Source organism: Aythya ferina, assembly GCF_964211825.1.
Source record: "Aythya ferina genome assembly, chromosome: 2".
Classification (NCBI taxonomy): domain Eukaryota; kingdom Metazoa; phylum Chordata; class Aves; order Anseriformes; family Anatidae; genus Aythya; species Aythya ferina.
The window spans coordinates 69,675,917-69,693,950 of record NC_140297.1 but is presented as its reverse complement, the minus strand read 5'-3'; the positions used below and the strand labels follow the sequence as shown (position 1 = coordinate 69,693,950).

The 18,034-nt window shown below is 39.0% G+C and overlaps 1 protein-coding gene across 2 annotated transcripts; it reads right to left on the bottom strand.

Moving 5' to 3' along the window:
• Window positions 1-264: 264 nt before the first annotated feature.
• On the bottom strand, window positions 265-17,230 carry LOC311431817 (uncharacterized protein). 2 transcript variants are annotated; one of them, XM_084509710.1, is made up of 3 exons: window positions 17,155-17,230; window positions 4,439-4,519; window positions 265-3,849 (listed from the first exon to the last, which is right to left on the bottom strand). In XM_084509710.1, exon 3 carries the CDS (start codon window positions 3,822-3,824, stop codon window positions 3,024-3,026), a length of 801 nt encoding a protein of 266 aa, XP_084365836.1. In that variant the 5' UTR covers window positions 3,825-3,849; window positions 4,439-4,519; window positions 17,155-17,230; the 3' UTR covers window positions 265-3,023. The 2 variants fall into 2 exon arrangements, with proteins under 2 accessions (XP_084365836.1, XP_084365837.1); XM_084509711.1 differs by having other exon boundaries at window positions 4,439-4,536; window positions 17,155-17,227.
• Between the last annotated feature and the right edge of the window lie 804 nt (window positions 17,231-18,034).

The following is an 18,034-nucleotide window of genomic DNA, read 5'->3' as shown; positions in this document are numbered from 1 at the left end:
TCAGCTGCTAACATACAGAAAAAATATAGACGTAACATAGAAATATAAGCTATAGAAAACATATAGAAAAGCATAGCTGTTAAGCCACATTTTCTAAGCTTGTAAAATATGCTTATTTTAAAATCGCATAACTTTCAATTGGTTTGCCCAACCCCAGTAGCCAAACTGGCAACACCAGCTAAATAGCAAATTGTTGCAAGGACAAGTGTTCTTATTTCATTGGTTAACATTTATTTTGCATGTATCCATAAAACACTACTTGAAAGACCATGCATACACAGAACAGATTGTGGCTTCATTTTCTTGCCAGCTATCAAACAGCATTGCTCATGCACAGATCTCTTGGCATTTAATATTCACAGTGTGGAAGCGTCTACTGATTCTAATAAGGCTCAAGAAATCTTATGAGAGGTGTTGCATAAAACAAAGATTGTCACAAAGCACTTACAGTTGTACAGGTTGACAACTCAACTATTGCTGCATGGTGTTTTGTGTGAGCAATATTTTTCAACGTTTTTCAAGTCATCTTTAAAACAATTGGTATTATAGGTATAGGTAGCAGCATTAGTAATGGACAGAGCAATACTACAGCAGCTGCTGAGGTAAAATAGCTACTTTATCTTACTTTTGTTCGCATACATAAAGTTCAATGACATGATAGTATTAGCCAAGTTGAATTTAATTCAGAAGAAATAAAATTTATTAACTCTTCTTCAAACACAGTTTATGCCAAAAATACATCTTTTAGTCTTCTTCCTAATGGAAACAATATGACATTTGATTTCAGAATTTAGTAGTTTTGCATTTATTTAGTTTTGAGAGATGTGCACCTTCTTCAACACTTCTTTCCCCAAGAGACACAACCTAATAGTGGTCTGCTTATGTTTGGTTTAACATAACACTTACTTTCACTCTTAACCAATGAAATTTATTTATTTATAGTTCAGGCATTTAAAATAAACAACCAAACAAAATCTTTGCACATCCCTCTTGGCCATGATCATCTTTCCTTCCTGGAGGGCATATTAAGACAGAACAAATGACTTCTGAGCTGAATTTAGTATTTAAGTGTTCTTTGGTAAACCTGCATTACTGACAGAGAATAGCCTTCCCAAGATTGAGCAGAGAGCTGGGTGGGTTCAGAACACAGGAGTAATAGTCACATAGATCTCCAGATCTCATTACTGCAGCCCATTAAAGGTCCCTGGCAACCTAAATCCCCCAAATGAGGTTGCTATCTCCTTGATGCCAACGATGTTTCTACAGTAATTCTGCATACAAAATTCCAGGCTTGTGCTGTGTAAGAGGCTATGCAAGGGCCCAAGGAGATAAATAAGCCCATCTAACATTGCGCATACCCAGGGGGCTTCCATGATTTTGGGTGCAAGGAAATATGAAGATGGAACAATGACAATGTTGTGCTGCACTTCAATTGTTGAATTACTTCAATACCTTGCTCACAGATGTGTGCATGTGAATCTAATCAACCAGTTCTTCATAGACAGCAGAGATTATTTTGAGAGATTATTCTGCTACAGGAAATGAAGTGCCAACCTTTCATGACCACCTGTATATAGGTATGCATGCATACACAAACACACACACACCCTCCCTCTATTAGCACACAAAAAAGACATGGAGAAAAAGTTTCCCATATATAGCATATTATTCACAGAAAAATATGACATTTAATAATAGACTTGCCTTTTCATGTAAGGAATAGATGATTTACAAAAAAAAAAAAAGTTGCTCACCTACCGAAACATTTCTAATAAACAGGGTAAAAGAAAAGGTGGCATCATCAGAATTGCATATGTGAAGAAAAAGAGAATTTTCCAAATTTTCCATACCACTTTAAGCCCCAGAAAAGGAAGTTTTTCCAATGTCTTTTGTTCTCAAAACATTTTTGCATTTTTGCTTCAGATTCTAAACCAGCATATTCAACTCTTCAATTTGCTGTTCAATGATAGGGACATAAATTGCCTTTTTAATGCATACAAACAAACAAACAACAACAACAAACTTGTATCTTTCTTCTTTAATTTTCCCTGTGTGTTTGTTACTTACTGACATCAAATTTCCTGCAGGCATCCTAACCTTGCAATTGGAGAAACTGCTCTAGGGTTTTCCAAGTGCCTAATACACCTGGATTAAAAGTGCTAATTGTCACCAACCTCCATTAGATGACAGCAGTAAGGCACAAAATATGCTTGATTTGCAGACACTAGTGCCATTGGGAATTAGCAGCAGATTACTAATTGTGCAAACCTTGAACATTCCCCTGGCACTGATAGTCTGGGCTTCTAATGTAACATCGGATTATAAAGCCTTTGTTTCTAGCTTGCTTTCCTAAGGAAATAAGGCTTAGGCAATTGTGCTGCTTCTCTGTACGTGTATTTGACTGTTCTACCTTCCTGCAATAATTTCTGGTCAAGACAAATTTTATAGGAGGGTAGAGGTCAGAAACATAAAATGGCCTTAGCAGTTTTGTGAAAAACAGGCAGCTGGGTAGATATCAAGCCTGAGCTTAAGTTCGTCAAATATCCTGGCTTTCTAGGCTTGGGTATCCTTGAGGAGACAGAAAAAAAAAATAATAATAACAATATTCTGCTGAAGTTCCTTTAATGCTGAAGTGATTTGCCATATCACATATTTAAAGGGCTGCAGCTTTAGCATCAGATCACCTTTACTGATCATGTGTCAGACTCGGTTCCCATTTATTTATTTATTTATTTATTCCTTTTTTAATACATTTGTTTACTTTTTATATCCTGCTTCAGCTTAAGACCTCAAGTGTGCATCAGCCATCACCTTGCACAGATAGAATCTTATTCCAGCTTCCTGCAGAAAAATTCAGGGGCCAATGCTTTACCTTCCCCTTTCTCTTGTCCTGCTGTTGCTGCTTCTGTTCTCCACACATGTGGGCACATACTCTTGGCTAGGAGGACTCCACCTCATGGCATGCAAGCTTACTGATGGCTCCAGTGGCGTTACAAAGCTCATTTCTACATACAGCAACACGATTATGGAGAAGGTGAGGGCAAGGTTGAGTGAATGTGTTTCAACACTTCTTTCTTGGTATTTATCACCATGCCATAACATTCCTGCAACCTGGACTGCTGCTGCTCCAGCTGCTTGTGCAAGCTCCTGATCGAACGCAACAGTAGAAGTCTTCGGTACATAGCTAGCTGGAGCCGGTACTTCTCCTTTTCTTCCTTTTTCTTATTTTCTAAAGTCTCCATTACTTTTGTGGTCTTCATCCAAATGGCCAGGCCCAGACTGCAAGGGGCCACAATGCCCTTAGTGCCGCTCCCTGCATACTGTGTGCTGGCACACTGCATGTGGCAGCACCTAAGGTTCTTCACTGCCTCGGGAAGCTCTCCAGCCACCTTGGACACCTCAGGGGGATGTGGTACCTCCAAATCCTGGTTGCAGTCGCAGCAGAGGCTTTTGGAGTGCAGTGAAGTAATGTCCACAGGCTTGAGTTTACAGACTGCCAAGGGGTACAACGAGCCCCCTGCTGGTGTGTTTACAGCTGTCAGCTGGTACTTTGCCAACCCAGAGGCCCTGCTCTGTGCCTGGCTGCCACTGATGATCTCTGGACCAGCAAGGGCTTTTGCTTGGGCCACAGCCTTGCTAGAGAGGACAGACAGTCTTTCTGGCACCACTGAACTTCCCTTGTCTTCATTGAGGCTGGCCAAAACCAGACTGGCAGGGCAACCAGGGGATGCTGTTACAACATCACAAGTGGGAAATGGGTCTTCCTTACTGTTATTTTGGATTTTCTCTTCATCTCTTGGTATTACGTCTGCTTTCTCAGCCATTTATTGTATGAGCTACAGAAAATTTCTGTGGACAAAGTGAAAGTGAGAGGATTTCATTTTCACATACACACATGCGTGCACACAGCAGCCCAATGCAGAGTGACATTTGAAAAAAGAACCTCTCCTTGTATTTAACCAATGAACCTATTAGTTTTCTAATAAAGCACAACCCTTGGGTCACTTCAGGCCATTTCTTGTGATTTGCATTGGATGTTCTTCAAGACACAACATTAATCCAATAATAATTAAAATGATATACTGTACTATTAACATTCTCAAATCTTTAAAGCAAAGTGATCTATCCCTGCAGCACTGGCTGTGCTGACTAATTAAACAGAATACAGTTGTAAATGGGTATTGTAAGCACTTCTCCCATTTAAGAACACAACTCTAGCAAGTGTAGTTTGTAGAGACAGGCAAGTTATCAGGATTGATCAGCCCTAAAGAGAGGTAGATGTACCACAAACAGCAGGTTGCATTTAAATGCCCTCTCTTAGATCAATCTGCCTGCTAGCAGTTTGTTTACAAGATTGCCTTTTCCCCTCCTATTAACTGTAATAGTAGAGCTATATTAGTACTATGCTAGCCATAGACAGGAAAAAAAAAATACTCACCAAGGTTGGTGGTGGAAAGAATAAGAGTTACCGTGCCTTGTGTCTGTTCATCGTGTTTTCTTGCATATGAGTCAGCAAAAACTGGAACAGAAACATCACTGTGCAGAGGCAGGAGCAACAACAGCATTATTCAGTTCCACCCAGCAACAACACAGTGAATCCCAATCACTGAGAAGTGCAGGGTTGGCTTTTTTTTTTTTTTTTTTTTTTTCCTTCCTTACTAAGAAGATGGTCTTCCCTGGCATCCAGCTTTATGTTACCTTTGAGCATCAAAATGAAATCAAAATGAAAATCGAGATTGGATGACACTACTTTTCAGATTCAAAAGCAAACACACCTTATCCTCTCAATCTACAGGGGGAAAATATATATGGCCCATCCTGCCCCTGTCAGTCAGCAAGGAGCAAATAGAGCACCAAAAAGAGGGTGGGGCATTCTGGACTCCAGTGTATACATGCTTTTCTTCAGAGAGGACAAGCTTAGGTAAGCTTTAGATGTATGAAACTAAAGTGAAACAAACTTTCAGTGCCAACTGAATGCTAAGCATAAAGGCAGTCAGAAGGTACAGATTTAACTGTCTAATATACACCCATATTTAATTACACTTGCCTAATCTTTAAGAAAAAGCTCGAGTATCCAAGAGAACAGCAAACTTTATCCTCACCTTTGATGTTTAGAAAAGCTACCTTCAGCATCCTCTCTCACTTGTAAAGCCACAGAAAAAAATCAAAAATTATCTATCTGCATCTACTTTGGTGAATTTGCCACAGAGATTAAGTTGCTCCAAGGCTTTCTCTACTCCATTCTGATAATATGAATAAAAGAACCAATCCAAAATACCATACAGAATATTCCCAGAGCTGGGAAAGAGTGAAGGTAGATTGTGTCTCCACTTCTACATATGCTACAATAAAGATCTTTGAAGGGGGAGGGATGAAAAAGCCATTTTGCATAGCAAATTTGTTAAATTAAAAATAACATTAATTTCTTATAGGTGTGGATCTGGATGGGATAAGTGACATTTGATACAAGCAGCTAAATTTAGTTGATACAATCAATTAATAAAATTACAAACAAAATCAAAACTCATTGAGCTAGATGACTTTTCATAGAGTACAACTACTTCAGCTGAAATCTATGAAATTTAACATCAAGAAGTAGTCGGTCCATTGGACTACCAGCTTCAGAACAGAAATATAGTAAGATAATGTAATGATAAAATGCAATAAAATGCAAATGGCATTTATAGCTAAGTGTGCATACATGTTTTGTTTTTATCCTTTCCTCCTTTGTTCACAATTTTCTAAAATTTCACCTGCAGCATTAGATGGATTTTTTCTAGATTCAGTTCCTGCCTGAAAGTAAATATATATCGAACATTTCAGATTTCAGCCAAGGATTAAGATGTTTGAGCAGTCTTAAGGGCTTTCCACACACACAAAAAAAAAAAAAAAAGGGGGGGTGGGGTGGGGTTGAATGAGGTGGGGGGGGGCTAGGGGACTAACAGATGCATTTGCCTTTTGTCCTATTGACAGACTGGGAAACAAGGGAAAAGAACACAGTGTTTCAAATTGAAACATGTAAATTCTTGTTCTGAGATGATACAACAATCTTCCTTCTCCCCCTTCTCCCCCCATCTCCATGACTGCTACCTTGACAAAATGCTTCCTACAGGTCAGCTTTCTTATTTGCAATTCAACAGTTTAATGGGAGACCTGAGAAGACCTGCCAGTACCTTCTGTGAGACACACACTGTGCCATTCCACTTGGTGAAGAAACTTTTGGAAGAGTTTGCTGTTTGAACTGAGAATCTGTTGCAGGTAGATGTTGGGTGTCTCTTGCTCAGTTCAGACTTGTTTTCCTAGGTAATATCTGTGGGAACCTTTACAGGCAGAAGCTGCTTCACATTTCACAGTGAATACATCTGTCAGTTGAGCACAATGAGCATTTCAGTTAAACAAAATGAAAGCCAGAATGCCTCCAGTTGAGGTTCATTGCATTTTATTCCCAGCCATTCACGGGTAGATATGACCACAGAAGTTTCAAGATGTAAACCCTACATATCTACATTCAAGCTGTCAGTCTTGCACACACCTACAAGGTCTATGCCAACAGAGGTTTTAACCCACTGTCCTCCATCAAGTATCAGCTATGAGAGGTACTTGTCCACCTACAGGCGCAGGCCCATAAACATATGCCAAAACTCTCTGTGCTTACATGTTTGTGTGATCATGGCTTAGCTTTCACAAGCACATCTCAACACATTACATGGGGACAGGAAATAAATGGTCACAGGAGAATCCCTGCAGATAGTTGTGACAGTTAAGCCTCCCTTTCTCTTTCCATTGTAAGGTCATTCCCCAGCTTGGACAGTCATGAGAACAGGAAGATGATTGGCCTTATAGCTAAACACAGTTATGAACAGCATCAAAAAGTGATAAACATCGGTGGAGATATTTTATTGGAGTTACAAGACTGTGGCCTGGGAAGTTATGTTGTTACGTATTTGGGTCTGGGGAATACTTTTAACAAAGTAGTAAAAACATCCTATTACACAGTAGTGTAATTCCATATTTTATATTAATTGCTCTCAAAGATCAAAAGCCATATTCCATCTGTTAATGTACATACTCATGTGCTTTCCTATGAAATCAATGAGATCCACATGTGTACATCTGAGACCTAAATTTTCCCCCAAAGATTCTTTAAAATCCTTTTACAGGGCAGCAGATCCTAGAAGAAAGTCATATGCTCCCTTTCTTCTGCCTCCATACCCAAACCAGACATGAGTTATTACAGGCTGCTCTGCATTACACTGGATGGTAACAGTACCCAGAGGGGCTGCTGGCCAGCCAGGGATTGCCATCGCTCAGCATGTGCCACTCTCACCTTCATCCACACTTAGTCATTTCTGCAGTCCTTTCATACTAGCAAAGAAATGCAAAATAAATGCAGCCCAGCTTCACATGCCATCCACTGATGATATCAGGAAGCACTCCACATTTCAGTGGCAGAGTCGATGGGACATCTCAATGGCCTTCTATGGCCTCACAGAAGGAAATTAGGTATCTGCACACATTTGCAATGCAATCATATGTGCAGATAATCTGAAAGTGTTGAAGACAAAAAGTGAAGTGAATACATGATCTTACCAGTGGGGAAAAGTTCACTGGCTTCAAACATCAAAGTGCAGGAATTCCAGCTGACTATGTTTAAGACATAAAACAGTGAAACAATCTGCCATGACTGGCAAAAATTAGCAAGCTTGCTGTCAGTCTCAGCAGAATTGACCACAAGAGGTGCAAATCTCTGAAAGAATAGCACAAACAAAGGTTGAGTTGAGTTTGCAAGCTTGGAAATCTCCTAACAGCAGGTGCCAAAATGACCTGGACATTAGGAAGGGCTTGATGACTACATTCACTGCAGTATTTCAGCAACTTAACCCTGCTTGAGTCTAAATATTCCCAGGGACACAAAATGAAAAATACACTCATATAGTTTCACAAAAATATCCTAAAAGCAGAATGTGTTGATTTTCAAGGCAGCAGCTGTTCTCCCTATCATCTTTGTGGAAAGCATTAGCTTGTGATTTGAATCCCTTTTAACTAAGAAAAAGAATAATGGTGTCATTGCCTAAACCAGTTACCTGTGTAAGTCTACATTCCCATGTATCCATGAAGCCACCTTTTTATGTTGAAGAAGCCACGAAGAAATTTCTAAAGTCTTGTTGTGAATTCTGGGATCTACTTCAGTTAGCACAGTAAGCATTTACCATTGCACAGAGACTGAAGTGGAAAGGGACATTCAATAGGCACACGTAGCCAACATGGTGCCTGATTTTCCCTCATCTCAGCAGACAGATGTGTATTGCACTGATAGAGTGGGCATCAATTTACCCACTGAAATGGGTGGACTTTTTTCATTGCAAAGCAAGCTCATTGCATTTCTAGAGCAGGTTAAGAAAGTTACACAGTGGAAAAATAAAGGAGGAAGGCTTAGATGTTCACAGCATCTGCAGCATAAACCCATAATGGGGCTGGGAAATGAAAACCTTTATATTGAATTCAAAGAAACATAAATCTTGAAAACTGCCTGTTTACCCCTGTTACAATTTATTTTTCTAATGGAGAGAATATGCTTGTCTATAATTCATTACAATTATACTGAAAAGGTAAAATGGATTACATGCTGAAAAAAATGGATTGTAAGCAATACCTTCCTTTAAAAGTTAGAGTGCAAAAGAAATTCCAAAGTATCAGTGAACGTTTGATTATTATATTTTTTTTCCCCCAAAATAATGAAAATATTATGCTTTATGGTAGCAAAATTAAATACGACCTTCTTCAGTGTGATGATGGTCCTCCCCCCCCCCCCTTTTTTTTTAAAAATCTTTATTTTGAGGGGTGTCTATCATATTGTTCAGAAAAAAAAAAAAAAAAAAAAAAAAAAGTAAGAAGATAATGTAACCTGAAACACTGTTACAGCTTTCCTATGGAGGTGAGACTAAAAAATTCTTACTGCAGAAAAGATGGTACTTGAAATATATTTGAATAACTTCCAGGATTAAAAGATTTAAAAGTATTGTTCATATATTGTAAGTACTTCATGCCTAGCAGGTAAGTAGTGGGTTACCCAACCTGGCCATTAGATATCAAATGTGAAAATGAATATATAGACAACTCATGCGTCTAGTTAAAATTCATGTCCAGTACACATTGAGGGAAAAATCGTTTCTGCTGGGGAATATGTATACAGACTATGTAATTTTTGATAATTCATGTTTATGCTTGCTTTCATTTTGACATTTGATCATAACTGACAAACTGATGGCCAGCAAATAAGAAAATTAAGCTGTAAGAATAATAAACTTATTATAAGAATAAGCACTGCGAGAGATGGAAGAAAAACATGGGAGAAAAAATTGAGGAAGTGGGGCTTAGTTGCAAACAGACAGACAAGTAATTGCGTGGTGTTTCACCACAATTTGAAATGAACTTACAGACCTTTTCAGAAGCCAATGCATTAAAAAAACAAACAAACAAACAAAAAAAAATCATGGCTTTAAAAATGTCTGCATTTTCTGCCTTGGCTGTTAAGCTAGGATGATAAGAGTAGAGAATATTACAAAAAATATACCTAAGGTAATTTTTTTGTTAAAAACTCTTTCAGACCAAGTGTGTGTGGGGGGGGGGAATTAAAAATAAAAAAAAAAAATCATGCTGTTTCAGCCTAACAACTTCTGTGAATCTTAAGATCACTCAAGAGGAACTTAACTCTATAGAACAGTATCAAGAAGTGAAAATACTACATCTAGGGACACCTTCTTAAAAATTCTGCTTTCTTACTTAGTATACCTTCCTGCTAAGTCTACATGTCAACCCCCTAAGCAATCCAGTTTTACTCAAGAGTGCCTGCACATATGTACCTAACATTTGCGTTGTTCAATACAAGCCATCAAAAACTTTGCTCAAGCTCACTTAAGGTCAGGTTTGCTTACTTCTTAATACACGTGAAGTTGCTAGCATGGCTGAGATGGGTGAGACCAAGTATGCAGCCATCAACAAAACCCACAAACTCAGCACTACATAATGTCATTGACCAACACCTCAGTGATAACAAAGTTAACAGATGACAGATGGGGAGAGAAGGCATATAGACCACAGGATCCATAGTACTTGACTATGTCTTTATTTTGTGTTGTGCAGCAGCAGCCTGGATTTTTTACCGTGTTTCCAGGGGTTAGTCTAAGCATTGAAAATTCTTTCACACTGGCAATTTCACTTTTATACCCAGAGGCCCTTTGCTCAGCTTCTGTCAGAGTCCAATCCATTGTATGCAGAATTATTATCAGATAAATCCTTAGAAGTAAAAGTTTTAAGAAATTAGAAAGCAAATGAGAAAAGATAGCCATATACAGTTAATGAAAGACAAGTCTCCATATGTTTGGTTATTTATTTTATAAATGTGTATCTACTTTTTTTTTTTTTTTTTTTTTTTAACAGAACAGATACAGAGTCCAATTTTTACTTGCTTGAATAGAAGACAGGCTAAAAAAGAAGAATCTGAGATACTACCCCACTGACATCTCAGATTGAACAGAAGAAACCATGTATGACTCCCAGAAACAACAACCATAGTTAGGTACTGGATGTCAGAATTAGGTAATGTTTCCTCATACCATTGAGGTTTCCTGCAGCTCTGCCTGCTCGAACCTTGAACCCTCATTGAATGTCCCCAAACCCTTGCCCTGAGCATGACCCCTTGTCATACAGAAGGTATTAGCAACCTGCCATTAATTTCAGTGACACCAGAACACAATTTTATCCCCAGTTATGCTCACAGAGCTTTCTCTAGAGTTAACTGAACAGTATTGAAAAGCACAGAGCAAGAACATTGCCAGCTATCAATGCATTATTTACCACCTTGAAAGCTTCCTCCCTATTATAACTTAAACTTCAGCTAAGGTACCACCAGACACACTACATTAGTTACTCCAAAAGAGATCCCAGCAGTTAGTGGAGGTACTGTTCTAATTAAGATTTTAAGAGCAGAAAGTGAAAACAATGTTTGACCTCACACTTGGAAAATTACTCACACTTCCTTGCTTTCCTACACAAGATTGTCTTAATAACAATAATTTCCAGTAGGGATGTGAGACAGTAAATGAAATAAAAAAAATAAATAAATGCCTCCATATGTGAACTCCACTTCCTTAGGCAAAAATAATGAGTTAAATGAGCAAAATATCTGCAGCTCTCTTATGTTTTGTTGCTGTACATATACATTGGTATATGTGCAAGAAGCTTTCCAGAGACTTCTGTCATCAATCAGGTAAGTGATAATTCAAAATTCCAGCTCCTGATTTAAGGAAGTTGCATTAATCTCAAGGGAAAGTTGTTGTTTTGTCATTTTAAAAGGGTGGCACACCTCTACAGCTTCTTTTGTACAGTTTGTAGGAGTACATGACATGTGCCAGAAGGAAGCGGAATTGGCCAAACAGAGCAAGTTAAGGCAATCCAAAGCTTTGAGAGGGGAAAAATAGATCCACTCAGAAAGACATGCAGTACATATATGAACAACACCCATGCAAATTATCTGAGGACTTACTTTCTTGCTTGGAAGAACAAATTGCCCTTTCTGAACCCTGCTCATTTTGCAGACAAAGCCACCAAGCTCATTCAACAAAAGTACACAAGTTATGAGACAGCACCTAATCTAGATAATTTATCTCATCCTAAAGACAGTTTTTAACAAACAGGAGAAAGTGGCATATGGAATAGGCTTCTCTTAACCTCAATTTGAAATGACTCAACTATCAGATGACTAAGTCCACCGTAGTACACCTTAACCACGAAGCACATTTGACTGACAGACTGAAAGACCAGCCTTAGCACCATTAAAACAGGAACTCTTGCCCATATATGTTAAGTCTTTGGACAAAGATGTAATGGATCAGATTCAATTATTAGTCTCTTCAGTCATGCAGGTCACACAAACCAAAGCTTACCATACAGACATGGCCAAAAGTGAATTTGGCTGGGTATCCCATCTCAGGAACTTGGTGAGCAACAGCAGATGCTCTATAAAGTAAAAGGGCAGATCACAGACAGTGTGATCCTTGTACTGGTATAGCCACACCTTCTGGCAAGCACTGCTTACAATGTTTCCTAAGCTTGATGGTACATCTAGATAACTTTTTAATACCCATGGACAGAATGATTTGCCACTTGTGCCTTTTGGCTTCCACAACATCCCATGGCAATGAATTCTGCAATTGCATTCTATGTTACATGAATAGCATCATTAGCAATAGCACAGGCCACACCTTTCCAGGGATTCAGTAACATGCTGACACTGTCCTACTTTTGTCTCATTTAATCTCATGAATTATGAGCACTACAAAGATTTCCGTCTTTTTTTTTTTTTTTCTTTTTTCTCAATATGAAAAAGTTCTTTTAAAGCCACAGCTATCAATGGACAAGCAATCTCGTATATTTCAGTGCAGAAATGTGTCTTTTTCATGTAGCTCAGGCTACCATATACCCTAGGCTGGCTGATGCTATTCAGCAAAAATGGCCAAAAAAAATAGCGTTAATAATTATTTGCAGCAATAGAAAGAGATGTGAGTCTGGGAAAGGATAGTGAATCCCCTCACTCCTGTGACATCCTGAGTAGGAAGCAGTGGAGACTTCAAGGAGAAGAAAAGACAGGAGAGACCAGCAGAAGTTTTAGAGTGAGGGTGAATGAGAAAGAGACAGAAAGGGCAACAAGAGGTCTTTAAATTTCCACCAGCAATAAACTGGAGAAAGGGCAGTGGGAGGGACAGCAGAGACACAAGTTAAATGGATTGTGCTTCTGTCTTTGCCAATACAGAGGGAGTAGGAAACAAGACCTGGACAGCCTCTCTCCCAAGTCTGTTGCCCTAGGCAACTGTTTACTTTTCCTTTGCCCAAGATAGTGTGAGATGTTATAAAATGAGTTTCTACAATGCTCTGAGTCACCAGAATATGGATGAGATACGTGGATTCAAGCCACCTTTCGAGATTATTAATCTCTTCTGAATATCCATTATGCCAATGATACATAACAAAATCACTGCTGTAATGTGATGCATATGTCAACTTTAAGGATACAGTCCCTGCTCAGATGGCATCAGCACAGAGACATGTCAGCATGGTGGATTACCAGAGCAAATGCTTTAGCATGCAATGTGATACAATGCATTCTAACAATTGTTCCCTTATGTTTGTTTGTGTCAGGTTTGACATGCCTATCCACCAGGACAATGCTCAGGATCCTTTGCATTGCTTTGCAGAAGCTGATTATGTGATCAAATGCTTAAAGTACATAAAATCACTACCAAGATTCAATGAGATAGATATGCCAGAAAAGTCAGTAGGTGCTTGGAGTAATTGATGCTAACAGCTAGACCTGGATTTTTCAAAGGAATAAGTTTTTTTTGTTTGTTTGTTTTTCCTAATGCACTATCATATAAACTGTCTAAAAATTCATCCTTAGCATAATGTTCACATCAAATGAAATGCACCCTTTAAGAAAAAAAATACAGAGGGTCCTCCCTGAAGTGGAAAAAACAGTCTCTGAGTAGAGCATATGTGTGAGCCTTCTTACCCTGTGCACATGCCCAGAAAGACACAGCTCTGACTTCAACTGAATGGTAGCACAAGTGCTTGCAGGACTCGGAGGCTCAGCTGTACCTCTCAACAGCCCTTCTGCCTCAGTCTGTGAAATGCAGATTCTTTTCCAGAGCAGGCAAAGACTCATATAGAATTATTGTACATGCAAATGGCCATACATGGAAGAAGACGGGTTACCTACTCTTAAGTTAATCACATTTATATTGCATTCTCAGTATTTAATAAACGGCTAAGTCCCAAATAGGGTTACAATCAAAGTTTACAATTCATTAAACGAATAGAGGTAAGCTAACAGCACTGGGTGTGCTGGGAGTCTCTGCTCCACCAAGATGCACACAAGTTACATCAGGCAGCTAGTCTTTATGCTCCTAGACTCCTACATATTCATTATTACTTCTAGAAAAGGCAGGGTTATTATAATTAGTTCCTGGAATCTGAACCCTCCTACTGGCGCATGCATATCAGTCTCCGGTGGTCCCTCTGGGAGTCTCTTGTGCTGAAAGCTCATAGTCTTCCTCCCAGGCTTTGTCCTTGTCCTTCTCCTTTGTCCATCTTGGCCAGATATCAGACTTGCATAGTGTCCCATGCAATAGTCATAATAGCAGTTATTCTGAAGCCCCTTTGTTCTCTTATCCCCTATTGACACAAATTGCTGGACTATTCCTTTACAAAATACAAGAACTATATACATTAGCCACTCTGTTTTTCTTAGACTTGTGGTTATACAAGGGTATGTAAGACAGAAGGTCATATTCATCATACCATGAGGCCCTAGCATTGTTCCATATTGACATGAACCAGATGAACACATTTCACAAGTATACACTGAACCATCACACAGTCCCCAAAGTAAAGTGTGATTTCCATCCAGAAAATATGGGCAGAAGGCAAAACAACTGTGGCACTTGCCCCAAAGTCATGATCTTATATAAAGGCTTCACCCTGTGCTCCCAAGTTTTGGGTCTAGTCTAGTACTAATGGCTGGCTACACATCTTTGAAAGATCTTCAGGCTCTCAGAGGTATTTAGATACGGAAATCAATGAGAAGTAATACCTATACACTTCCAGAAATCTGTCTTTAATTTTATCATCCCATAAATCTCTTTAATGGAGACATCCTTCATCTTTCCTGCTTCACAAGCCAGTTGTGAAGCTTAATTACATGATGATTATGAAGTCCAGTAAATACAACATATATTAAGACTAGTTAATGAGATTTCTGTCACAAGCAGACTCTCTCTTGTGAAATATTACTCACATGTTGCAGAAAAAAATTAAAAAAAAAAATACAGACACACTCAATATAAAACAAATCCAGCTTGATTACTTCTGTAAATAATAGGTTATACAACTCAGTGACATTTACAAACACAGCACGGACAATGGCATAGACTTTTCTGGCTAGCATGGAAGTCTGTCTGCTCATATGTGTCAGTTGTTATCTTGCAGTGCTTGGCCAAGACTGGGAACCCAGACCCACAAGGGATCTTCTTCCTGGGGAATCTAGGGGCTTAAATACCTCCGAACACCTGACGCAAGGTCCTGTCCCCGCAAATTCAATGCAAATATATTGGAAAAAGATTGACTCAAATTCAATTATGCATACTCGGTAATGAAGTCATACCTTAGCACTGAGTCCCATGTATAAATAGTACACATATGGCATCATGGCCTTTTGTAATGTATCTAGCCAGTTCAGATTCCTCACACTGCTTGAACCTTTTGTCCATAGCCTTTGCATGACTGAACTACCTTGTATTGATAGAAGAAAAGAAAGATAACTAAGAAGTCTAAAATACTATGCATTGCTGTGTAGCGGGCTGGGGGGGGGGGGGTCACTGCAGAAGACAGAAATTTTTCCCCAAAAGCTGCCAACATATTGACCTATGAATTAATTTCATAGCACAATGGAACATGACTAGATGACTATGCACACATTTAAGACTGTAGACAAAGTGTTGCTCACTTAGTCAGGCAATACCAAAGCATACAGACCAGACAGGATTGAAAGATTCAGAAGAGGAAGGCAGTTCCTTAAGAAGACAGAGCTCTTAGTCACGCTTTCTTCTGAGACAGAACAAACATACACCCTACCTACACTGCTGCTGAGAAAATACATTTCCTGTTAATAGTTATGGTACAGAGTTCATGGAGACTTCTACAGAGATTTTCAGGAGTGATTTTCAGCACACAATGCCTCTTGAAGCAAGTTCTATTAACATTCACTAAAGGAAAACCTGTTTGTTGACCTAAAGTGCAACTGTTTCCTGCTCTCTTATTGTGAAATTATTTAGGTCCTGTGGGAAAACTGTACTGAGCTTTTGACGCAAATATTAAAATTCTATTTAGATGTACAATGTTTTAATGCAAATTTTCACCATAAAACCAAATGCTCCATTCAGTTAAATTAATAGAATTACAAAAAGATGTAATGATAGCAATTAAGTCTTGAAAATGCAAATTTTATAGTCAAGGACAATTACCTCATTTATAGTATACTGGAAAGATGCCAGATGAAGGTAATTTAGATCCCCCTAGCTTACAGTTATATCATGAAGGATATCTTAATTTCATTAGTACAACAAAGATGGGTGAGAAGTTAGACAATACAAAAAAAAAAAAAAAAAAGAAAGAAAATTTGACCTTTCTCATTTCATTGCAGTTACAATACATAGATCTTACTGAAATATTAGTAATATTTCTATCTACTCCCATCTCTGGAAAAAAAAAAAAAAAAAAAAAAAGAACGCATTTTTTATTAGCAGCTATGGAACATTAGTATGTAAAAGGTCAGCTTCATTCAGATGCTTAGAGCCACCTGTACCCACATCACAACAGCTGTGGACCATTACTTATTTCAATTTTAAGGGCACATATAGTGTTAGCTCTTGGCTTACAAGGTCTCAAACTATGGTGTGGGGACACATTGACTCTGATATGATTCAAAACATGCCTGAAAATTCTTTCTTGCTATTACAAGTACACCTCTACCTCCCCCCCAAAAAAAAGTCAAATATCATTAGTTTTTCCGTTAGCAATGAAAGAATGATCAAGTAGATGCAGAATACAGAGCATTGTACCATAGACTGTCTAGTGTGCTTTGAGGGAAAAACAAAGCAAGACTGTTTCATACAGACTCTTTAGCATATTATCAAGTTCAAATATGAGTTTGAAAGATTCTAGAGGTGCTTATTCCTTTCCTCCCTCTTTGCTGTAGTAGCTAGTCCTAGACCAAACAGGTATCCAGGGAAAATCATATTAAACAAGGTGCAGCATAAAGCTTACATAACAAGTCTTTACCTTTCCCAGTTTTTCTTCCTGGCCTGCTGTCGTCACCACAGAGAAACATAAGACCCAAAGGAATGGGCTCACTGAAGATCTGTATCTACATGAAATATTCTACTTACAGCAAATTCCCTTCCCAAAACCTGCCACATAGGCTCTGGAGAGAGCTGAAACCTCCAAAGACAAAGCAACAAACTTCACCTTTTTTCCTTTCCCTGAACACAACTAACAAAGACAACATGAAATGTTTTGCCAAGAGAAGAAATAGTTGCTTACCCTCAAAATTTGGTAATTTTGCTGTTGATTGTACACCCTGTAACCACCCACAAGCCTCCTGCTGCTAAACCTTGGCACCCTGCGTGGGCAGGTGGCGAGGGACCAGATTTATAGCTTTAAACACCTGTGACAAGAAAGCAACATTACAGGCCCCCCAGATACCCTTCAGAATGGGTCTCTTGCACCCAGCTTAATGCAGAGTAACAAACAACCTGTACATATAAGGGACACGGGAGTTTTATCCTTCATCCCCAGGTCACTGGGCCTGTTCAGCCTGGAGAAGAGGAGGCTGAGGGGGGACCTCATCACAGTCTACAACTTCCTCGTAAGGGGGTGTCAAGAGGCAGGAGACCTTTTCTCCATTAACACTAGTGACAGGACCCGCGGGAACGGGGTTAAGTTGAGGCAGGGGAAATTTAGGCTGGACGTCAGGAGGGGGTTCTTCACAGAGAGGGTGGTTGCACACTGGAACAGGCTCCCCAGGGAAGTGGTCACTGCACCGAGCCTGTCTGAATTTAAGAAGCTATTGGACTGTGCACTTAGTCACATGGTCTGAACTTTTGGGTAGACCTGTGCGGTGTCAAGAGTTGGACTTGATGATCCTTAAGGGTCCCTTCCAACTCAGGATATTCTATGATTCTATGATTCTATGATCCCAGTGTTACCATGACAGGGTAGACTAATGATTTTCAATGGTATAATGCATAGGTGCAAGCCTTACTGGGAGAAGAGTCTGAAAACGTGAAGCTGTTTTATTAATCTGACTTACGAATTCCCTAAATTAGTTCTTCATTTAGTTGAAGGCATCATTTATCATAAAATAGAAAATATGTGAAAATAGAAAGACAACTATGACCTGAGTTGAGTTCAGTATTGATTT

Coding starts and splice junctions, on each gene's coding strand:
- LOC311431817 (XM_084509710.1), bottom strand. CDS start 3,824: ATGGCTGAGAAAGCAGACGTAATACCAAGAGATGAAGAGAAAATCCAA.